The sequence below is a fragment of the Linepithema humile genome, chromosome 3 (genome assembly GCF_040581485.1).
Source record: "Linepithema humile isolate Giens D197 chromosome 3, Lhum_UNIL_v1.0, whole genome shotgun sequence".
Classification (NCBI taxonomy): Eukaryota; Metazoa; Arthropoda; class Insecta; order Hymenoptera; family Formicidae; genus Linepithema; species Linepithema humile.
The window spans coordinates 14,637,917-14,663,191 of NC_090130.1; the positions used below are offsets into that span (position 1 = coordinate 14,637,917).

General features: G+C 30.5%; 2 protein-coding genes and 1 long non-coding RNA gene across 6 annotated transcripts in view; 2 read left to right on the forward strand and 1 right to left on the reverse strand.

Annotated features, from left to right (window-relative positions):
* Grip (Glutamate receptor interacting protein) overlaps positions 1-25,275 on the forward strand; it is a 47,306-nt gene that overhangs the window by 706 nt on the left and 21,325 nt on the right. Inside the window, exons 2-5 of one of the 4 annotated variants that reach the window (XM_067351943.1) lie at positions 42-1,218; positions 2,288-2,314; positions 2,684-3,235; positions 14,132-14,649. In XM_067351943.1, coding sequence (XP_067208044.1) covers positions 2,701-3,235; positions 14,132-14,649 — 1,053 coding nt within the window. In that variant the 5' untranslated portion in view covers positions 42-1,218; positions 2,288-2,314; positions 2,684-2,700. Of the gene's footprint in view, positions 1-41; positions 1,219-2,287; positions 3,236-14,131; positions 14,650-25,275 lie in introns of all 4 variants that reach the window. The other 3 variants (XM_012378646.2, XM_012378639.2, XM_012378661.2) reach the window with 3 other exon arrangements.
* Positions 7,478-8,634, reverse strand: LOC136998663 (uncharacterized; the record flags this gene model as incomplete). Its single annotated transcript, XM_067351740.1, is given in 3 exon segments — positions 7,478-7,727; positions 7,729-8,574; positions 8,576-8,634. Coding segments are annotated over 3 exon segments (1,155 nt in total), but the record flags the coding sequence as incomplete, so codon positions are not given.
* Positions 20,869-25,230, forward strand: LOC136998770 (uncharacterized). Its single transcript, XR_010889309.1, has 2 exons — positions 20,869-24,684; positions 25,065-25,230. It is a non-coding gene; the product is annotated as an uncharacterized lncRNA (long non-coding RNA).

Genomic DNA, 25,275 nt, shown 5'->3' on the forward strand with positions numbered 1-25,275 from the left:
AGCGTAAGTGACTGTGCAATTTCCATGAATCGTCATTGCAGAATATGGGAGAGAGGATATAAGAAGCGAAACAGAAAAGAGCAAGATGAGAAAGACGAAGAACAAGACGAGAGCAAGACGAGAAGAAAAATCAACGTTAAAGAGCGAGAAATTAAGATTAGAGATATATAAGAGAAAGAGCAAAAAGCAGCGGATTAAGAGAATCGGTCAACGCTCTTTGAATCTATGAATGGTCTGCTTTGTTAAACGATGATATTATGTTCCAGACAAACATTTCCATATGAATTTTGTAGAAATCTGTTGTCATATTTATTTCTTTCAAATAACGCGCTAAAGGAATGGTTACTTCTGATTGCGTATTAACAAATTAAAATTGTAACCAATGTAATCAAAATTTAATTGGTTATATACTATTGAAATAATGCTATATTTAATTTGATTAGAGAAGTATTATATAAAATAAAAAATATATTATTTTATAAAATTTTAACAATTTTTAGCTGATACTGTATGTCTAATCAATATACCTTTAACTTTTATGATATTCAAATGTGGGCGTTTTAGACGAACGCAGCTAACTCTAAGATATAATGAGAAACGTAGTCCTATTTGATCGTCCTATTAGATGTTACGATAACCACGGGGCGCCTGCAGGGCCGCACGGCATTCTTCCAAAAGCAAAGGTACAAGTGTCGATTGTATAAATAGATTCCCCCGTCTGCGCAATGATGCGGCCCTATATTGGAGGAGTTATTTTTGAGATCCATCCAGCGAGAGTTGTTACAGTTCTGTGCTCAGTTTTAAGGAGTTTCACTCGCAGCGAGAGCGCGGTTTCGTCGCGAACACTCTGCGTCGCGGATAATCGAACAAAGACATCAAGACGATTTGTTTATTGCGCGAGCAAAAATATCATCGATTATGCCACGATCGATTATGTTCTGACCTTTCGCGTACGTGAATTATTCTTTTATTTCTGCCAGTGAAAAGATTTATTTCTTCTAATCAAGTTAGTGCTTCAAGAGAAACATATATTTTCGGTTTTTACATGTGTGATAGTTTTAATGAATTTGTTTTTAAATATTAAGATGAGTAGAAACGCACACTGTATAAGTATTTTCCTTCTTAAATAACACTGCTCTGCATGGATATCTGCTGTTGTTTGGGAAATAGAAGGAGGTTTTCGTCGTTTTTTATATGCTGAGAATCCGGTTTTAAAAAGTACGTACCAAAGCTTTGAGAACATCATAGAGAAATATGCCAAATAGCGATTTTTGTGATATTTACAAAAATACTATTCCAAAAAATATTTTTATTTAGTTTTATTTGTACTATATTAAAATATTTTTGTTAAAAAATTTTTTAAAATAATTTTTTGAAGCCAGTTTATTTATATTTATACTCAACGATTAAAAAAATAATTTTTAATATACATTTTTTTGAATGAATAGTTTTCTTATTTTGTTATTTTATGCTTATCCTATATATGTATATAAAATTTTCAGACTGTACTTATCGTGAGCTTACTAATAATAAGATAGACCGTTTAGCTGTACACTGAAAAAATAAATGACTGTAGTAATTATCACTATATTATAATTTATAATGTTTTTCGGCGCCAAATCACATATTTTTATAGATATTCTAATTATGCAAATTATAGCTAATTCAACACTGCTATTATAATCATTATATTAATTTATACAACTAAATATATTGGTTGTTATACTCCGAAATAAAATTTTTTAGATAGTAAAATGTATTATTTTACTATATTTTTATTTTAAATTATTATAACTTATTTATAGTAAAACTTTTATATTAATTATATGGTTGTTAGCACTATATGTATATAAGATTATTATTGCTAACATTATAGTAGCAGTTTTTATAAAAATAAATATCCTGTTTATAATTATTTTACTATGCAATTATAGTTCCAAATATCAGAAGAGAAATACTTTTCTCTCAAGATATGAATGATATTAATTCTACTTAAAATGTATCACCTGGGAGTAGTTTACATTAAATTTCTTTTTTTATTTTATTATATTTCTTTATTTTGAAGGAAAAAATTAATATTTAAAGATTTTAAAGGACAAAATTAGTATATAAAGATGGCATAATAATTATAAAAGAAAAGAATAAATTTTTTTTTTAAATAGCATAGCCAAAATGTTACATTGTTTTTGGCATATTTTTCTCTGATTTTTTAAAAATTCCTATATGATATGCATTTTTTGAGGATTTAACGCATAAAAAATTATGGAAAAATACTTTTCTGTTCCAGATAAAGAAAAATGTTTAACTTTGCAATGTAATTAGTTTTAATTCAGATAATATTGTTGACGGATTGTTGTTTAATCCGTTTGACGATATATGGTATATGTACATTATGTACAGAATAATATAAAGTGTTGATGTATTGGTGTTAGTATAATTTGCTAAAGATGCACGATTGCATCAAAAGCGAGTAATATTCTGAAATTTTCGAATAAACTGCAACTGATTTATGAATAATTAATTGCTCTTTGTCCGAAAGTTAGAAAGACAAGAAATTCTCAGAAAAATCAGCAAGCAGAATTATCATCATCAAAAGATTATTTCTCTCTTGGAGAGTATCAATATCAATTTCTTTTATAATAATTAAAGCAAAATACATGAAATTGCGGTTTCGCGAATCAAGATTATAGGTCGACAAGGATGTTTAGCTCATTGAGGCTGGCGACTATGCGCTCGCACAAGAGCCGTGCCAGGCCAGGAAGCATCGCCACTTCTGCGAGTTCCGACTCCACTAGAGTGGAAGAAGCAACCGTACAAGTACAGTACCATCCGCACAGCTTTCTATTGTTGGATGATCAAGAGACGACGAACATTATCAGTTCGTCGTCACCTTCCAGCGTCTCGTCAAAGGTGGCACAGGTACGAGTGGAGCGAGAGGATGGCAGTCTCGGTGTGACTCTTCGCGGAGGGGTATCGCGAGCTTTAGTAGTGACAGGGGTGAAAGCGGACGGTCCGGCTGCCAAAGAAGGAAGAATTAGACCCGGTGATCGATTGCTAGCGGTGGATGATACTGAGCTGCGAGGACTCACTTTAGCAGAGGCGCAGCGAGCGCTCAGAAGGAGCTCGGATGCACCTGTCGCATCTCTCACGATCGAGTACGACGTCGCAAACATGGAGGAAGCGCGGGCGGCTAATTCTGGTCCGCTGCTCGTACAATTGGAACGCGGTCTCTCGGGTATTATCGTTTCTTCTTTCCTGAATCAAAATTTTTTTCTATTTTTGATCTAAATTTTTAAGTGTTTTAACTTTAACGCTTATATTAATCAATAACAATTATATAAGAGCAAAAGAACCAAAGCAAGATTACAACGTAAAGACTGTAAAGACGCTGAAAATGATCTGACATAGATTGAAATGTTTGTCATATTTATACTTATACAGAGTGTCTTAGAATGATGAGACGCCGCTGATTCATTTAGATCGTACAGTCAACGGTTTAGCTGCACGCAACGCGCTATCATTCAATCCTTTTTAATTAATATCTCACTTATTATTGCAATAATTGCAAAACAATAAAGGACCTTTCTGTTCAGTTTACCGCACTCTACCTATACACGAGCGGTTGTCTCATCATTCTGAGACACCCTGTATAACTCTTGAAATGCATAAAAATGGTATACAAAAATCTTGCTTTGGCATTTTTGCTCCTATATAACTATTATTGCTTGTGATAATCACACAGAAAAAAGCTTATTAAAAAAGCTTATATTAATATGTATTTTGAATCTTAAAATAACTTTTTTCGATTACTAGAAAATGGATTATAAATGTCTATATAAAGATGAGTTATATCTTAAAATATTGACTAAATCGTAGAATTTCATAGTCTATTGTCTTATTTATTTAACAAATTTAGATAAAACCTAGATTTGTCTAATTATCTTGAAAGTTTTTTAATTCATGTTTAATTATATTGATTTTTACAAAAAAATGCATATTGTAGCATTTATTGACAAAAAACAGGTTGCAAAAAGGTCACCCATAGAAATTTTATTTTTTATGGGTAATGACCCTCCATTTTTTTAGACTCTTTCAACAGAGATCAAAAGTTCAATCTGTGAGTTCAACCCAAAAGTTCAACCCAAAAGTTCAACCCAAATTGTCAACGTTTTTTTATAATTTTTAAAAATAATTTTTTTTATATTTATATATTGATTCCTTATTTCATGCTTGGTCATTTTCCTAGTTGAGTCTACGTCTAGCGCGACAGTCTATGACTTTCTGCAAAAGAGCGTTGGGAGGCTCTATCATGAAGATGAAATAATTATGAAATAATTCACGCGACGTTTGGAAAAGGTACAAGAGTAGAAGTTAACGATACAATCAATATATGCCCAAGATGCAACATGCAGCGAATAAACATCAAGCGAACATGAGCAAGCAATAATAGAGTCTCCCAACGTTCTTTTGCAGAAAGTTATGGACTGGCAATCGCGCTAAATTCAATCGAGGAAGAAGCCCAAGAATGAAATAAGAAATCAATGTATAAACGTAAAAAAAAATATTAAAAAAAAGGTTAACAATTTGGTTCACAGGTAGAACTTTTAAACTTTATCAAACGAGCCCCCCTCAAAAAAAAACAAAAAAAAAACGAGAGGTCACAATCTATAAAAAATAAAATTTCCATGGGTGACTCTTTGCAACGTGTTCTTTGGCAAAAAATTTTTTTGTACATTAACAATAAGTAAAAAATATTCTAAAAAATATTCTTGCAAAACTTGATTAGAATTTATCTATTGGTTCAAAAGTTATTCTGCCTAAGACTGCAGCATAATGTAATAGTCATTATATAATAGATATTATGTAACTTATTTGCGTAATTACGCTTATAGACCGCGATTCTACAATTTTGTTATTTTGTTGCTTATATTTAATTTTTTTCTCTTTCCTTTTTATTTCTTTAGCCTTCATTATTTATTTAATGTTTCAATATAAAATAAAAAATATATTGTGTCTAAATTTTAACGAATATTATATTAGTCAACATATATTTCCTTAAGTTTCTACTTAAACCAAATTCTACTTAAGTTTTTTAAAAGTTTCTGCTTTCAATTTTTTAAATAGAAAATAATTCATTTACTTGAAGTGTAAAGTAAAAGCTTATTTCTCGTATAAAATAACTTATTACAATTTTTAGAATCTATAAATAAGAAAAAAGATGGAGAGTAACAGCGTAAAATTTGAATTTAAGTAAGACGTGGATGTTCTCTTTTATCTTTATAATAGTTGCGAAATCTAAAATTATTAATTCGTAAGTGTATGTGATATAGAATTGCGCATAACGCCATATCAATTTATTTAGTATTTTATTAGATGACTCGGTTTTGCTTTGTTCTTTTGTTTTATTAATCGATTCAAACTGCTTTAGATTTTCTATATAAATGTTTTTATGTTCAAAATTAACGGTGAGATTAGTAAATTTTTGATGATAAAAAAGATTTTTACTTATAATTTAGATTATTAGAGAAAAAATAATAATACTAAACTCTCAAGTTGTTTTTGTGTTTTATAAGTGCGTGCGTGAGTGCGTGCGTGTGTGGTGTGCGTTCCTAACTAAAAGTTGAAAATAAAAAATTATATCTATTACTCTACATATGTGTTATATAATAGAAACTGCTTATATATCTGATATCTGATACAAAAGTTATTCGATAAATAAATAGATAAATTGTTATTACTTAAAAACTATCTAAACAATAAATAATAATAACAAATAGTAAATAATAATAAGTTAAAATAATAATTTTACAACAACCATTTGGTTTTACCAATATAATAATAATGATATAATAATAATTAATGTAACTTTTATTTCATTTAGAACAATAATAAGACTATGTGACAAATGCACGTTGTAGGACTGCGTGATTAAATGATTAAATTTTTTATGATGAAACTGACTGACAATGAGATCTATTAAAAACTATCCAAAAAATATATTGTTCATCAATGACATTTGTTTTTTTATTTGCAAATTGATTAATCTATTTATACATAAATACACTAGGCAAGAAAATTATCTCAACAGTAAATTTATATCAAAATTTCGCATAACTTTAAATAATCGTAACTCCGTAAAAAATTGTCATATGTGAAAAATTTTTGTTTTATTTTGAAGCTTAAAGTCTCCACTTTAAAAAGCATTTGTCAAATTTTGAATTTATTCTTTCCCCCTTCTACTGTCTTTTCAAAAGTAAAGACGTGTTACGTCTCCAAAAAATTGCATAGTTTGACGTACTCCACGAGATGGAATAAATTTTTTTCGCAAATGTCACTATCACCATCGTAAAATTTGGACTTTTCCTTGCAAATTAAAAAAAAGAGGTTTATACGATTTTTTTTGCGGAGTTATGGCGTATTAAAGTAACCTATGCATTTTTGTTCAGTTACCGCCAGCATTAGCATTAGGGAGGTTGCTGGTCGGACTTTACGCATTGCGCGCGCGCGCGCGCGTGTATGTGTGCGGTGTGTGTGTATGGTTTGGACAAGAGGAATGTGGATACGTTCGCAATTAAAACCACGGAACCACTACTAGAAATCATCCTGCCACAAGGCGGGAATAAGCGTGGTTTTAAGTGCAAACGTACTCACATTTCTCCTTTCCAAACACACACACACACACGCGTGCGCGCGCGCGCGCGCGATGCGTATGGTCCGACCAGCAACCTCCCCGTGGTGTGCATCGAGTAATGCTAATGCTGGCGGTAACTGAACAAAAATGCATAGGTAACTTTGATACGCCGTAACTCCGCGAAAAAAAGATCGTACAAACCTCTTTTTTTTTAATTTGCAAGGAAAAGTCAAAATTTTACGATGGTTATAAGGTAAATGTCCCAAAAGTTATCTCGTCGGGAAAATAAACTAATAAATTATCGATACATATGTCACAATAAGTATAAAAAATTAATTTTATTGAAAAAAATTTGAACATTTAAGATTCTGATAAAATTAAATTTTTTTACTTTTTTAAAAATTCTTAATTTATTTATTATATCTTTGTAAACATTGTTTCTGTACCATTTAGTGACACATGAATTTGAAATTGTCCCAATTTGTGACACATGCTGGTCTATATCACTGATAGATGATAGACATACAAACATCCCTATTACTGACACATCGTCGAAATAGGAACGTCCCTATTACTGACAGTCGTAGAAATAGGTACGTCTTTTTATTGATACATAATGAACATAAATGGACATAAAATTTTGACTTATTACCGGTTTTGACATTAAATATTTTTATTGAATACAAAAAAGAAAAAGCAATACATATTATATATACTTATATTATATATACTTATGATATCTATCTATCATTATTTTAATCATTTGCAGCTTTACTTTCAATTTCTCTTTTTATCATTTAGGATAAAGATTTTCTTTATTGTGGTATTTATATTTTGTTTCATTAACTAGCTGTTATACTGCAAAGCATCCACAGAAAATGGGAAAAGTCCACATGCTCGAAATCCATTAATCATTATTTCTGGAACATTCAAAGTTTGTATGCTTTTGTCCAGTAGTGGCCCAAAGTCTTCTTTTCTTAAGCGTTTTCCAGATTATTCTATACGCCATTCTTGCACCATTTTCTTCCAAGCCATTTTTAATGGTCAAAAAAATGCTACGTCTAAAGGTTGCATTAGATAAGTAGCATTTGGGTATTGCTATTAATTCGATACCATTTTGAATACAAAATTGCGATAATGACATTGTTAAATGGGAACAATGACCGTCGACATACAAAATAACAGAACGAGGAATCTCATTTTGTAAAAGCTATGGATGAAATATATTGCTTATATATTCAAAAAATGTTTCCGCTGTCATCCAGCCTTTATCAGATTTTTAAATGCCCCAACTATCTGGTATACTTTGAAAAATATTATACGGAATTCGTTGATAGGGAAACATAATCATAGGAGGAGGCAATTGACCATTAGCAATGTCAATTGTCATGAAAAGAACTGTTAAACATTTTTTGTCGTCATTTTGTGTAAAATTATATACGGCTTTATCGCCTCTTTTTACTAGAACGCGTTCTCCTTTTGGAGAAAGAAAGAATGCTGATTCATTGCAATTAAATATTCGAGATTTATCAATATCGATGAGTTTATATTGTTTCAAATGTTGCTTTACTTCTGCAAACCATCCTCGTATTACTGTCTCTGTTACAGATGCTCGATTATGAGAAAGATTTTGTGAAATTCTTGATGTAATTTCTGAATGTCGTCTTAGAAAAGATTCGTACCAATGGCGTCCAGGTCGTCCATCCTTGAATGGTGTATCTCGTGCCAAACTTTTTATCAATAATTGCACACTATTAATTAATTGACTTTTTGTAATAGGAAAGCCTCGCTGATTAATATGCATAATCCATTTCACAATTTCAGTTTCTTTATTTTTAGTTAGAAATGGTGTCGGACCCACGTTTTATCCAATTGGCAATTTTCCTTTGTATTTATACAAAAGTGTTCTGGGTATGCCCATAGTTTTACTTACACTGCTGATAGGAACGGACAGCTCTAAGAGCTTTTTCGAGGTCATTATCTGAATATTTTTTCTCGATTTTTCAGTTGCTATGTCTCTAAATAAAACTGTTTAAAATAATTTCGGATAAACTTCCGAAAAGCTATCACCTCCGATTTGGCTGATTTTCAGCTTAAATACTTATTTTATCTAGTAAATAATATTCCCAAATGGATTTTTGGCGCAAATGCCCCCTCCGCCTCCCAGCTTCCTTCAAAGGTAAAACTGTTTTTGTTAATTATTGCAGAAAGTGTTTATTGTACAGAAAAAGTTATCAGACAAAAATTGAAGCTCATAAAATGCTCTACAAATAAGGTCCTATACATATTTTACCTAACGCTAATATTTTAGCCGTTATTATCCAAAATCTGGAGGTAGTGTGTTCTGTTCCCCTGCGGGGGGCTCCACCATAAAAAAACTATACACATAGGGTTTGAATTGAATTTCGCGTTGCGTAGAAAGTGTATGCGTGAAGGCAGAGTGTTCCGCCCTCCTGCGGGGAACTCCACCATAAAAAAACTATACACATAGGGTCTGGATTGAGTCTCGCTTTGCGTAGAAAGTCGTAGAAAATCCATGTGGAACTTTGTTTCGCGTTGTAAAGTGTATGCGTGGATGCAGTTGGTGCCGCCCCTCCTACGGGGGCTTTTACAAGTTTTTTGATAGTAACGACTAAAATATTGGAGTTAGGTAAAATATGTGTAGGACCTTATTTGTAGAGCTTTTTATGAGCTTTATTTTTTTGTTTGACGACTTTTTCCGTACAATAAATACTTTCTGAAATAATTAACAAAAACAGTTTTACCTTTAAAGGGGGCTGGGGGGCGGAGGGAGCATTTGCGCTAAAAATCTATTTGGGAATATTATTTACTAGATAAAATAAGTATTTAGGCTGAATATCAGTCAAATCGGAGATGATAGCTTTTCGGAAGTCCACCCATAATTTCATAAGGATATATACTTAAAAAATAATAGATAATTATTGGAATATCACAAATTGATAAAGAATCATAAGTGTCTTATCAAGAGACACGGTAGTGTCTCGCGCCAAGTTCACGCGCAGCGCGAGACCGAACGTGTATCTTTACGCGAGCCCAAAAAGCCCAGAAAGCCGAGATTATCGGAACTCAATAATGTCTGGGCCGATCGAGTTGATAATAGCCTCAATCGATAGCGCATACCCAAAATATATAATAAAAGTATGCTTGTTTTTGCTCTACGTGCTCTATAAATAAACACATAAAAGTTTAAAGTTAGAAATATCAAAAAATTATTAATTTTCTAGGATGTACAGTTATCATTTTTTATCACTAGATGGCTGTTGACATGTTAGTAGTTAGGTTTATGTTGGTGGCGCTATCACAGATAGCCGCGCTTACCAAATAACCTTTCAGAAGATGTGTCAAAAGAATAATAGCAAATTCGGCCACTCGCACTACCTTGCACTGGTGCACACTCAAGGCTGCTTAGTGTTTACCAGTTTTTTATTAGTGTACAACAGAGCAGTGTAGTGCAGTGTAGTGCAAGTGATCAAATTCGTTATAAGTGTATATGTATGTATGTATATAGGTTATAAGTGCTGTGTTTTAATTTTACCATACATTCTGTCAAAAAGCTTTAGTGTATGATTTGTCTAAAATAAATAAAATTAAATATCTCAAAGTTTAATATTTCGGTTCTACGTATCCTAAATTAGTTCCAACAATATTTATAATTTTCAGTCAATTTTATATATTAAAAAATATAGCATAAGTCACTTTTTATAGTTATCCTAAATTAGTTCCAATATTTATAATTTCAATTTTATATCCATAGAAAATAAGAAACAAAAATTATAAACATAAACTCGACAAAAAATCTTGTATACACAAAATACACAAAATAATATTGACACAAAGTAATACACAAAATAAAATTGATTGGAAATTACAAATATTGTTGGAACTAATTTAGGATACATAGAACAGAAATATTAAACTTTTATATTTAATTTTATTTATTTTAGACAAATCATACTAAAGTCTTGAAACGTGTGCTTTTTTGACAGATCCTAAATTAGTTTTAATATTTATAATTTTTACAATCAAAACAAAACAGTATTGTTTTACTTTTTAAAAAAAAAGCTGTCATATATATATTACAAAAAAAAAATAATATTTATAAAAAAGTTACCTTTTTTTAAAAAAGGTAAAAAAGCGCCAAATACACGCTCTTGTCACAATTAAAACAAGACAATATTGTTTTATCTTTCAAAAAAATTGTCTTATATATTAAATCTTTCAAAAAAACCTGTCGTATATATTAAAATTTTTCAAAAAAACTTGTCGTATATATTAAAATTTTCAAAAAAAGCTATTATATATACTTTCTACAAAAAAATTTATCAGGAAATGGCATCAGTGGGACTAAAGAACCATGGAATGAAAATTGTACACTATTTCTATAAAACTCTTCTATAAAACTTTTGTACATAAAGCTGTCGTATATATTAAAAAAGATATCTTTCAAAAAAAGCTGTCGCATATATAATTAACTATATTATATACTATATTTTACCATATTTTACATACACTATACTATATATACTATATATATTATAAAAATATAAATACATAAATAAAAAAAACAAAAAATAAAAATAAAGAAATAAAAATAATATTAAAAAAATAAAAATATTTAATCAAAAAATAAAGAATATAAAAAAATTTAATCAAAATAAAAAAATATTTATTATATAAAAAACGCAAAAAAACTTGGCACTGCTACACCTCAAAGTATTATAAAGCAATAAAATTAACATGTAGTTTATTATAGCAGCGCCAAGTTTTTTTGCGTTTTTTATATAATAAATATTTTTTTAAAAATATAATATTGGCTCAAATTATTCAAATAAATTATTAACAACAAGCTACAGAGCCCAAGCTGGATTTTCGTGCTTAATTTATTAATATATTATAACAAATGTTTAGGTCAATCTAGACGTTTCGACCATCTGGTTGTGGTCATCTTCAGTAGTTAGTTATTATAAAATTCGGAACATATTAATAAACAATCGTTACTTATAAAACTAATTCGGATATTACAATCTTCTTATATTCGTTACATTTAAAAATTGTTTAGAAGGACAACACATCTTGAAAGTCATGCCTCTTCTAATAACACCAATCTTAAGATCATCAGGAAGGAAATCATGTTTTACATTAAACATACACGATGTCCTTTTTAAGATTTGAATTGTGGTTGATTGCAATTATTCTCAATGCATAGCAGTACCGTCATGTTGTGTTTTCGTGTAAACTTTCTTATTTTAAAAAAACTAAGAACCAAAACTATTCGGTGTAACGAGTCAGTTTGCTAAAAATGATATTGGAGGTCCGTGTCGTTTGAGTGGACATGGCAAACATTTGTTATAATATATTAATAAATTAAGCACGAAAATCCAGCTTGGGCTCTGTAGCTTGTTGTTAAATATTTTTTTATTTTGATTAAATTTTTTTATATTCTTTATTTTTTGATTAAATATTTTTATTTTTTTAATATTATTTTTATTTTTTTATTTCTATTTTTTGTTTTTTTTTATTTATGTATTTATATTTTTATAATATACAAAATATGGTAAAATGTGGTGATACATCTAGTGACAGTTGTATTAATTCCTAATTTTTGTTCTTACCTGTACTCGCTGTCACTACGTGCTCAGTTTATTTTACCTTTGTATTATTTTACTTTTGAATAAAAGATCCTCGAGTTTATTACGAAAGTACGAGTTCGCATTTCTTTGGATTCCATTGCGGCGACTCTTGTCCCCACACCTTTTACGGACTTAAACATAACAATTTATAGATTAGGAACTCGTATTTGTATTAATTTTCTAAATTCTGGAAGGATAAGTTATGATATTGATGCCATTCCTTAATTTAATAATGATTGATATTTATAAATTACATGTCTTCTTTAAAAATAGATACGTTTTTATCGTTTTATATCATATTTGTTTCGATTGTCAGTAATAAAGACAAACAAATATTTTTAGTACCAATTAGTGACACATGTATTAACTAAAAAAATATGTATTTTGTGATGTTTTCAGTTTACTCACAATATTTCTTAATATCTACTTAACTTTGGGTGCTTATTTTTTATTTACTTTTAACTTAATAATAGCTAGAATCAATCGACGAAGGGACCGTCGATTCATAGTCGTCGCCTCATAAGATATCAGTAAGCAACTGCTCGATTTGCCACAGTTCGCAGCATGCTTATAATCATAATATTCTAGCGTTTACCAAAGCGTTTAATTTTATTCAAAATTCATTGTAATAGATAATATGTACAATTTAGAATACCAACACATTTTTTAGAATGAACATTGATCAATATTAATTGTTTTATTGAGTAAAAAAGACACGATTGTCACAAATTGTGACATTGTCACTAATTGGGACATTTATCTTAGTGACATTTGCGAAAAAAATTCATTTCACCTTGTGGAGTACGTCAAACTATGCAATTTTTTAGAGACGTAATACGTCTTTACTTTTGAAGAGACAGTGGAAGGGGAAAAAAATAAATTTAAAATCTGACAAATGCTTTTTAAAGTAGAGACTTTAAACTTCAAAATGAAACAAAAACTTTTCAAATACAACAATTTTTGACGGAGTTACGATTATTTGAAGTTATGCGAAATTTTGATATAAATTTACTGTTGCGATAATTTTCTTGCCCAGTGTATTATATTATAATTTTTATCAACTTCTTTTAGAAATTTTGAAGTAAAATAATTGTTTTATTTTATTTGTTGAAGAACTGTCTCAATACAGTTTATTTATAATGTTGCTAAAAATTTTTAAACAATAGTGTTTTTTTTTTAAATTAATATCTGAAAATTAAAATATGTACTAAAAATTAGAATAGAAATATTGAGAAAATGAAAAAAAGAGTATTGAAATGAATTATTAAGTTATCTATTAAGTTTGGAAAAAATACACTTTTTTTATGTATTTATAAAAATAAAAGTTTTTAAGAAAATTTATAAAATCTTTTTAAATTGAAAGGAAAGAGAGAAGGGGTGAAGAGGGGGAGAAGAGAGAGAGGGTGAGGGAGGGGAGGGGGAGGGGGCAGGAAGGGGGAGAAAGAGAGAGGGGGGGAGATCGGTAAAAAGTATGAGATTTATTCTTCCAAACTAGCTCTTACATTCACTTAAATTTTGTCTTTTGCTGAACTCATTTCTAAAGGTTAAAATTGTCTAAGCCGCAAATACTGAATTAATCAATGCATTGTTTTTATTTTGTGGAAAGTGCGAGGAAAAATGTTTAGGTACAATTTTGAGTGATGCTAATGTAATTCGACACACCTTATTCTACATAAAACCACATTTTGCAAAGATTGAGAAAGGGGACTTTTCTTATGGTTTAGACAATTTTCCTTCAAAAATGAGTTCAACAGGTGTCAAAACATAAAAAAATGTACATTATGGAGGAACTGTATTATCATTAGATTAATTGAAATGTTAATCCGAATCATGGATTGAAAATTTTCAGGAGAATTGGGTTTAACTGTAAGAGAAACGTCAAACGGCGTCTATATTGAGAGTCTCCGTCCGGCCACCACAGCGGATCGCTGTGGTGCTCTGCAAGCAGGAGATCGACTGTTAGCTGTGGATGACACACCCATCCAGGACGCGGTGACTGCTGCCAAGCTGTTTAGAAACAATTCTGAAAGCTGTCGCATCGCCAGATTGCAGATATTACCGCGACCGCCGAGTGCGAGGACGGTCAAAAAACGGGCACAGCCGCAAGCACAGCAAAACTCGAGTCAGGCCTTGCAGATGAAGGAGAGTTTGACCGTCGTTCTACGACCAGATCATCGAGGCTTTGGACTCGTACTCAAACCGGCTGAGGATCGCATAAGTTATGTAGTGAGTTTGTTGGAAGCTGGCGGTCCAGCGGAACGAAGCGGTGTTCTTTTGCCTGGTGATAAGGTGATCGCAATCAATCGGAGAATGTTACGTGATCTACAACAGACAGAAGTAGTCAACTTGCTAGAAACGTCGCAAATGGTAAATGTTTTTTTTAGCTTTAAACTTTACATAAATAAGTATACGAGGGTAGTTTAAAGAGTAAAAACATCAAACACCATAAAAACTAAAAAAAAAATGTTGAAATTCGGTATTAGGTGAATAAAGTGAGTTTATTTGATGCATGATAATGATAGCAGTAGGAAAATATAGGAGAAAAAAAGTAAAAGAAGGAGAAACACACATAAGATAGGCTGTGTTAGAAAGTGGGAAGATAAGATATAATAGAAGAAAAAAGGAAAAAAATAATAAGAATGGAAATGTATAAAGTGGGCTCAGATTATCATCCAGATAGTTTAATTAAAAGAAAAAAAAGGGAAAAAGATACGGACAAAAAAAGGAAATATGAATAGGAATGAGAAGGGAAAAAAGATTCTTTAAAAGAAAGATAAGAAGAGTAGGATGGATGGAAAAAATATACAGGAAGAGATGGAAAGAATCTAAAAGTAAAAATTATAAAGGTAATAGAGAAGACGGAATAAGAAAGGGAGGGGAGGAGAAGAAATGAAAGAGGATGATAGGATGAAGATTGAGTGAAGGAGAAAAAGAATTGAAAAAGAAATTGAAGAAAAGAGAAAAGTAAAAAGAAAATACAAATGAAAAAGAACAAAAGAGAAATATTATAAATATAAGAAGGATGCAAAAAAAAGAAAAGAGAGGAAAAATATTATAGATAAAATTGGCAGATGAAGTAAAGAGTGATTCTGCCAAATCTGTTTGAGAGAGATAGTAAATAAAGAGAAAAAAAAGAAAGAGAATGAAAAAAGAAATAGGGGTAATTAAATGGTAGTAGTATTTCATGGTGTTATTGAAGAAACACATTACATCATTATACTTATTAAGACATTTGTTTCGCATAAGTTTTTATATTTTGTTATCATAAAATTTTGTTAATTGTGCACTCACGAGCACGATCATAGCGCTACCTTTATTTTTATTTCTTTGTTTTCGTTGAATTTTTTATTCAGTCAGATGATCTTTAGGGTAGTTCAACGATTTCTCAATTATTCAAGATTTATTTGAAACTTTAAGAAATAAATGTATGCAATGTCAGGCAATATTTCAAATTTTTATAGAATTTTTAACCATATAGTTATTTAAATATCCTTTATTTAACAATACATTCACTCAATAGTTTTCATAGATTAATCACATAAAAGTCGGATAATTTTATCTAATTAGGAAAACTTATCAAATTAGAAAAATAAGAAAACTACTTTCAAAATATTTGCAAAAAAATTGAATATAATTAGATAATGTATTAGATATATGTTATAAAAATCGCATTTAAATTTTGCAAACAATTACCCCGTTGTTGAATAATCATTATGATAAAAATGACATAATTTAATATTGTGCGTAGAGAACAGAAGGACGCAGCAAAAAAATAGTAACAGCGTATAACGATTTTTCTTGCAAAATTTGATATATAAAAACCAATTTTTAGTTTCGTAAAATAAATTTATAAAATTTTTTATATTTTGCAAGCCAATTTACATAAATAATCTCTAATCAATGTTATAGTAATGTACGTGTAAGCATATATCGTCATTTACGTATGGACAGTACAGTCAAGTAAAACAAAAACTCTTCCATCTACTGTTTCCTTTACACAACATTTTTTTTATATATCTAACTCTATTTAGTAGTAGTAGTAGTAAGGATATCGGGTGGAGCTAGTATACAGCCTCTAATGTCACTTAGATCAAAAAGTTCTTTTGTGACTCCCTACTAGTGTTGAGGTTTAGCTTGTCAAGTCAAGCCCAGCATTCGCCGCCAGCTATAGCTGTTAACCCTCATTTTGTTCAGATCCTTTGGCTCAGGAAACATAAAGCCTTAGGATTTATAGTACTTTTTAGTGCTAGGACAGGGCAATAACACAGGGTGCGATTGCTATTTTTTTTTCCTCTCTACATTGCCTGCATTTTTTCTGCTCAACTAGGTTGTATAAGTCTGCGTTAAGGGGCACATGTGCTATTAGGAGGCTGATGTGTATTCTCAGTCTCCTTTTGTTCATTGTCAAGAGTTCATCTGTCCTACTTAGCAGTAGTTGTTTCATCAGGAGCTTAGCTTGGCGACAACTTCTTCCCCAAGAAACTAGGTATTCTCTTACACGATAACTCTTGATGATTCTTTTTCCGACAACAAAGAGGATGCCAACAATCTGCTCGGTAGGGTTCTTACAAGTTCCCCCTTCGCCAGATCATCCGCCATTTCGTTGCCGTGTATACCTTAGTGTCCAGGTATTCATACTAGGGTGATCTTGTTATGCTCACTCAGTTTTTGAAGTGCTAACATGCAGTCCCATACCACGAAAGATTTCATGGTAGTTTTAGCAAAAACATCTATAACTACCCTACTATCTGTACAGATGAGGACATTTCTGTTTTTTACCTCTTTTTGGATTTGGATGTTTACGCATTTAAAGATGGCTAAAACCTCGGGTTGAAATACCGTGACCAGCTCTCTCATGGGAATGCTTTCTCCATGGGAATGGTTTGTTTTTGAACCATAAATACTCACTCCAAAGCAACCATTCGTTCTTGATCCATCCGTGTCCACATTTGGATGAGAAATTCAGTTTACTCCAGTCCTTACTGGTTGATATCTGAACTTTAAAAGTTTTAATTATCTGATGTTTCCTGGGTATCCTATTTTGTTTTAAGGTAAAGGGGCGTCTATGGAGAAACACTAGTTCAGTATGATCTAATCCAATATGTCTTTACTCGCCCTGACACCTTAATCTGTATGCCATTAGTCTGGCGATGTTGATGATCGTATGATCTAGAGGAGAGAAACTAAGTGTTATCTCCAGCGCTTCAGTTGGTGTTGTTTTCATGGCCTAACTTTATTTATTTTCTATATTTTTGGCAGTAATTTTATTTGAATTATCTTAAGGATAAAAATAAAATAAAAATTGTTTTTTTTAATTGAGATTTGGAATGAGATTGGAATGTGTGAACAAGATAGTCTATAACTTATAGATATATAATTTCTCGTTAATTGTAATTCAATAAATCACAAAAACTTGTACGTAGGATGAACAAATATCTTAATAAATAAGTGGTAATTATACAGGGTGTTCCATTTTAATTTATCAACTTTTTTATTTTCGCAGGGTAAGGTGAATCAAAAATATGTTCAGATAAAATATGTTCAGACAAAAGTTGTTTGGTGTTAAGGGAGTTATCTAACAGTGATCTTGATTTGACCTTTGATTAAGGTTAGAGGGGGGTTATTTCAAGGTCAACTTTATTTTTCTAAATAAAAATCTTTATTTTTTAAAACACATATAATGGAAAGGCTCATATGATAACTAACAAATACAATATAATATAATAAAAGAGTATTAAGAGGATGCTGGAGTTACCGGCCGGACATTATATTTTTTCGAACAAAAATATCTTTTTATTGGTTGCATAGAATTGTAAATCCTTTTGCAGGATTAAAGTGTACAGAAAGACGGATCTCGGACTGCTCGACTTCATTCGAAAAAAAAGAATTAATAACAAAATTTGTTTCTATTTATTAATTTCTATTCTGCTCTTAGGATAACATATTGTATAGGGCTATCTATTTTCGTTTTTTATAAAAGTTCAACAGTTTTAAGACGCTGAATAAGAGCAGCCCGAATTGCGGACTGCAGAATAGAATGTTATGGAACCATTAAAATTAAGCTAAAAAGTCTAATGTAAAAAATATTCTTGTCCGATTATTTTTACATACGTGTGCGTCCAATATCGGTATAACAGACGAAAAAACAGCAATAAATTAGTTCCCGGATAATATCAGAGAGGCGCTGTATAGTTCTCAGTGCTATCTGTTATATACATAAGAATCTTTTAGGTTAGTGTGCGTGTGTAGTTATGTGTGTGTATTATTTGCTAAGAAACCTGACTGAAGATAGGTTGAAGGCACTCCAAAGGATAAAAAAGTGTATGTATCATATGTATATTAATTTTGCAACATTTTTGCAACATTTCCATTATTTATTGTAATTACATACACTTATATTCTAATTTCTGTAAAATACTTTAATTCATGTGCTTTATGTGTATATATTATGTATATTATGTGCTTTATATATGTATATTTACATCAAAATATCTATGTAAAAAGTTAATATCATTTTGTATATTGTATAAATATTTTTATAATAAATGAATACGTCTTATAATTTATATTATGTATAAATAAGTTATATGACGTATGACATATGTCATATAACTTATTTATAAAACATGAAATATAAAGGTATTTTTAGTTTTTTGTATGTATCATTTGTAAAAAAATCTTGATAAAAGAGACAATATTAATTTTGTGATTTGTAATAATCTGTTTCAATATATACTTCTTTTAAATACTTACAATTAGCCTTATTTTATGCGTTTACTTTGGTATCTAAAATACACATCAAAATATAAAATTTATTTCTATTACAGTAGAAAAAAAATATGTTATTATATATAATGTTCAATTTTAACAGTTTTTATTGGACTGTACTTTAGGTAATATTATATTTTGCCACATTTCCGTTATAAGACAATGTTTCTTTTCTACTGTAATAGAAATACATTTTCAATTTTGATATGTATTTTAAATACCAAGTTAAGCACATAAAATAAGGCTAATTTTAAGTATTATTTAAAAGAAGCATATATTGAAACAGATTATTGCAAATCGCAAAATTAATGTTGTTTCTTTTATCAAGATGTTTTTACAAATGATAGACACAAGAAATTAAAAATATCATTATATTCCATGCTTTAGAAATAAAAAATATGGCATATATCATATACGTTTTTTATAAAAACAGTATACAAAATAGTGTTAATTTTTTACATAGATATTTTGATATGAATATAGCTAATATGGAGCACAATATACATAATATATACTTATATATATATATATATATGTATATACATAAAACACATAACGTAATAAAAGTATTTTACAATAAAAAATAAGACAAGGCGATCTAACGTGTGCTGGCGATGTAGAAATAGAAAAGTCAGAAGCGATCTAACGTGTGCTGGCGATGTAGAATTAGAAAAGTCAGAGGCGGCCTACCGTGAGCTGACAATTTTTTATAAATACAATTAGAGACGATTTAACGTCAACTGACAGTTTAGAAAAAATAGAGCCAAAGACAATTTATTCGTGAGCTGACAAATTGTAAGAAATATTGTCAGAGACGATCTATCGTGAGCTGACAATTTTTAATAAATACAGTCAGAGGCGATCTAACGTCAGCTGACAATTTTTAATAAATACAGTCAGAGGTGATCTAACGTCAGCTGACAATTTTTAATAAATACAGTCAGAGGCGATCTAACGTCAACTGACAGTTTAGAAAAAACAGAGCCAAAGACGATTTATTCGTGAGCTGGCAAATTGTAAGAAATATTGTCAGAGGCGATCTATCGTGAGCTTGCAGATTTTAAGAAATACGTATTTTTAAGTTTGTTATTTACTACAAGTGTCGTCTTTTAATGTTTTATTGGATAATTTATAAAATTATTTCACCTTTTTTTTCGCAATTGAAATTCTATCGTATGGCTGTATGATGTACATACGAGACGAAATAGACTTATACAAGGTGTCTAATAGATATAAATTAGATATGATAAAATATTTTATTTGAAAAATGTATATATAATACTATATATCTAATTGGAAAAAAATATTATATGCTTTCTCTATTTTTATTCTTATGTAATTAATACAAAATAAATAAATAAGTTAATTAATTATTCAATACATACATATACATATTGAATATAGTTATCTTTATTTTATATTTTATATAATGACCGAAATGATATATACTCTCATTATTTCAGTCATTATCATATAAAATACAAAATAAAGATAACTATTTATTCAATATATGTGTATATGTATATATTAATTAATTGATTAATTAGCTATTTTGTATTTACTACATAAGGATAAAAATAAGAAAAATATATGACATTTTTCTTATTTTTATCCTTATGTAGTAAATACAAAATAGCTAGCAAATAGTGATATATATAGTATTATATGTATATTTTTTATTTATTATTTTGTCATATTTAATTCATATTTATTTGACACCTTGTATACGCCTATGTCTTCTCGGACATTATATTGCAGCCTTGCGACGAAATTTCAGTCGAGGAAACAAGCGCAAGCATCGTTTGTTTACAAACTATCCGATCACATATACACAGACCACACGTCAGTGTAGTGAGTTACCACTACAAACAAATGCATACACACGAACGTACGCGGCATATGCCCTATCTACACCAAAGGATAATCCTGCTTGTGGCTCATCCGATCACTTTCGCCTTCAGTATGATTTTCAATGTGTTTCAATGCGTCTACATTACTCGCTCGGATGAGCCACAAGCAGGATCATCCTTCGGTGTAGATAGGGCAATAGGTCCGTAGGCTACGCCGATAATGTCATTTCATTTCGATGGAACTAAAAATTAGAGTGATATTATCGGCATAAGTCATAATCTAAGTATGAATGTATTGTGTATGCGTATGTGTGGTGCGTGTATATATTCGCATATTATTGTATAGCGCCTCTCTGATATTATCCTGGAACTAATCTTCTGTTATTTTTTCATCTGTTATACCGATATTGGACGCACACGTATGTAAAAATAGTCGGACAAGAATATTTTTTACATTAGACTTTTCAGCCCAATTTTAATGGTTCCATAACATTCTATTCTGCAGTCCGCAATTCGGGCTGCTCTTATTCAGCGTCTTAAAACTGTTAAACTTTTATAAAAAACGAAAATAGATAGCTCTATACAATATGTTATTCTAAGAGCAGAATAGAAATTAATGAATAGAAACAAATTTTGTTATTAATTCTTTTTTTTCCAAATAAAGTCGAGCAGCCCGAATTCCGTTTTTGTGTACACTTTACTCCTGCAAAAAGATTTACAATTCTATGCAACCAATAAAAAGATATTCTTGTTCGAAAAAATATAATGTCCGGCCGGTAACTCCAGCATCCCCTTAAGAGCCGTCGCCGGATGTTTGTGCGAAATTTTTAATTAATATTTTTTCTCTCTTTTCCTTTCTTTCCAATAATTCCTATCAGTACATTATGATTCTCCATATGTGAGAAAAATGTACTTAAGTTTTTGTACACTTTAAGTATTTCGATCTGAGATCGGTGTACAATTTAACTGTCTCATGTAGACTAATTAATTAATTTCTTTAAGAAAAATTAAAAATTTTACACAACATCCTGCGACGGCTCTTAATACTCTTCTATTATATATATTGTATTCTTTATTTGTTATTGTTTTTTAATTCCTTGAAAAAAAAAAAATATTTTTGGTTATTTTTTCAATTTTTCATTGAAACTTTTAATTTTCGAGATATTTTATTTCAAAGCTTTAAAGCGGCTAAAATCACATATTCACTTTAAAGCCCTAAAACTTCTAAAATTAACGAATGTTTTTGTTTTTCTATTCTAGGAACTTATCGAAACCTAATACAATATTAAACCTATTACAACTTATCTTCAGAGATTTCTAAGCCGAGTATCTGAAGTGAGTATCTGGAGTATCTGTCTGCAGGTTGCAATTTATGCAAAACTGGTTAAATAATCAATTTCCAATCCGATGGATCGGTATAGGTAGTCAGACACATGAATAAGCTCCAAGATAATTCAGGAAGTTCTCATCGAAAAAGATAATCAGTATTTTAAAAACGTCTCGGCTACAAAAATATGTTAAAAAATATAGGTTTTCTTTTAAGGAAACCAAGGTGACCTTGGCGTGACCTTGACGCCTTCTCCTAAGGTCAAACAAATAATTTTTTATGACCCCCTCAGAACTAAACAAATTTTATCTAAAACATTTTTCACAAAAATGCGTCATTTACAAGATATACGAGGTGGGCAATTAAAATGGGACATCCTGTATACCCATTAGAATCTAATAATCTAAATTAAAATCTAAAGTAGATTGTTCGAATATTAAAAAAAATTGTTGTTTCGTATACACATCAAAGAATTATTTATTCCGAGAAAAATGCTTTGTCTCTTTAACATAAGTAAAGCATTATAAGTTTCACGAATCACATGTAATTTTTGAACGCCAATAAGAATTCATCAATAAGAAGTACAGAATTAATTCCTCGTATTTTTTCAATTTAAAAATTTCCAAGAAAAGTTATTTTATACTGTTGTGTAGCAGATGTCATGTAGTAGATATTTTCTTCTTGTTTGTGTTATAGAATTATTGTTAAACACACAGTTTCTATTACAAATTTATAGCTTCAATATCTTGTTACATGAATTTCTTCATTTGACATACAGTAATGATGATCTTATTAATTATTTGTATAAAATGCAAATGATACGACGAGAAATTGTGTGTCTTCGATGCCAAAAAATAATACATACACGTAATTGTTCATTTTAATATTCAAAACGTTTTATAATGTATTTACATATGTATTTACGTGTATACTGAGAAAAATATTCTTCAAACCGTCTATTCGAGCTTGTAACCAAGCAGATTGTTGAATCTACCGGATTCTGGTTGAATCTACCAGAATCTTGTTACATTAATAATAATTCTGGTAGATTTAACTAGAATCTGTCTATTTCCAAAATCAAACAGACGGTTTGTTGAATCAAACAAAACATTTTTCTCAGTGTAGTAAACTAAATGCGTGAACGGGGGAGGAGCTCCATTTCTTCGCTTTTACTCTTACCCTAAAAAAATCCTAACTTAACTCAACTTTTACACATCTCGGAATAGGATTAGGTTAGGTCAGGTTAGAATTTTCGGGAGGGTACGAACTTTCTCTTCCTCCCACGCATTTTGTTTACTATGTTGAAATAAACAAATCTACTAAGAATACATTTTATTAAACGTACATGGTGTCAAAAAATTACGTGTAATTCGTAAAACTTCTTTTATTAATAACTTTTTAACAATTTCAGTGAACTTTTCCGAAGAGTTTGTACCTAAAGTGGTAAGAGTCAAAAGTTAAAATATCGAAACACGGGTTCAAAGTTTTCGAAAAAGCTACTTTTTAGAATGGATGTGGATCGTCTCCCACACCCTGGGGGGAGAGGGGTAGAATAGGGGTGGAAAATATTAAATGGCACTATGGGTCGAGTGGACTCATTTGAAAGGGCTTTCCAAGACGAGAACAATGATTTTTGAAAATGTTTACTACAACCTTCCAATCAAAAGTTACGATCGTGTAAATGTGGGGGGTCGTTAAAATATTTAACCAGCTAATGATGGAGGTGAAAAAGAATTCTTTATTTCGACATTTGAAAAAAGCCTTCGTGTACCAAGTACTATGCGAATATGTTAGAAATGATTGGTTTAAACAATTAACAGTCGCCATATTGGATCTGCTATTTTGAATTTTGCAATTTTGACATCAGATTCGAATTCAGCAGCCCAAAAAACTTTATGATATCAAATTTTATGCAAATCTGTTGAAAATTATTGAAGTTATTTAAAAATGTACATATATGATACATTACCATATTTGTCCCTTTTTTTGTATTGTATATGATACATTACCACTCAACTAGTTAATAAACAGTGATTACCGGCTGAAACTTTTTTTATTATTCAGGGCTAGGACTTTGTTAACATGTGTCAAAGTCAAGGCAGGTGATCTTTTATTCTTCAATTTTATCATATTATGTTCATTTATATATAACCCCAGTCAACAAAATGTTGGCAGCCTATCAGCAGTTTGCGAACAGATTCGCTCAGAACTTGGCAGCAGATACAGTGCCATCTGTGTCCGCATTAAGTTCGTGTTCTGCCGGCAGAACCTGTCGACATAGGTTGACAGTAGATTGGCGGCAGAAAACGAGCAGGATCTGTGCAGTGTAATTTGATGTCAGATTGTCGGCAGAAATCGAGCAGAACCTGCCGTCACAATTTAAATGAAATAGCGGCATTTAAATGCTTCATTACAATCTTACATTTCTCGTTTCGCTTATTAAAAGTAGTAAATGAGGTATGCAAAGTATGTAATATATATTTGCTTTATTGGGACAAAAATACTTATGTTTTAATAAATTTATTAGGCCAAATCCCGAAATTACTGCAATATCGGGTCAACTCGCGGCGAATTTTCAATTTCAAAAATCAGTTTAATGTTCTGAATCTCCTATGAGGATTGTATCAGATTATTGTATTAAACTGATAAGCTTAATTAAGCCATTGGCTACACTTTATATGCATTGATGAATCTTATCTAATCTAATCGTAGATGAATCTTGAGTACAAATTTATATATGAAGAAACACGCCGCATAGCGGCAAACAACATCAAATTGCACTGCACAGATCCTGCTCGATTTCTGCCGCCAATCTGACATCAAACTGCGTTGCGCAGGTCCTGCTCGGTTTCTGCCGCCAATCTGCTGTAATAATTCCGAGCAAATCCTGCTCTGTTTTTGCTACTGATCTGCTGTCAAATTATGTCAGCAGGTTTTGTAACATTTCTGCTGATATTCTGCTATCATCAATTAATGTAACAGGTTTTGTATATAATCTGCAGTCTTTCTGCTGACAAAAATTTGTAGCAGACGTTTCGCAATATCTCT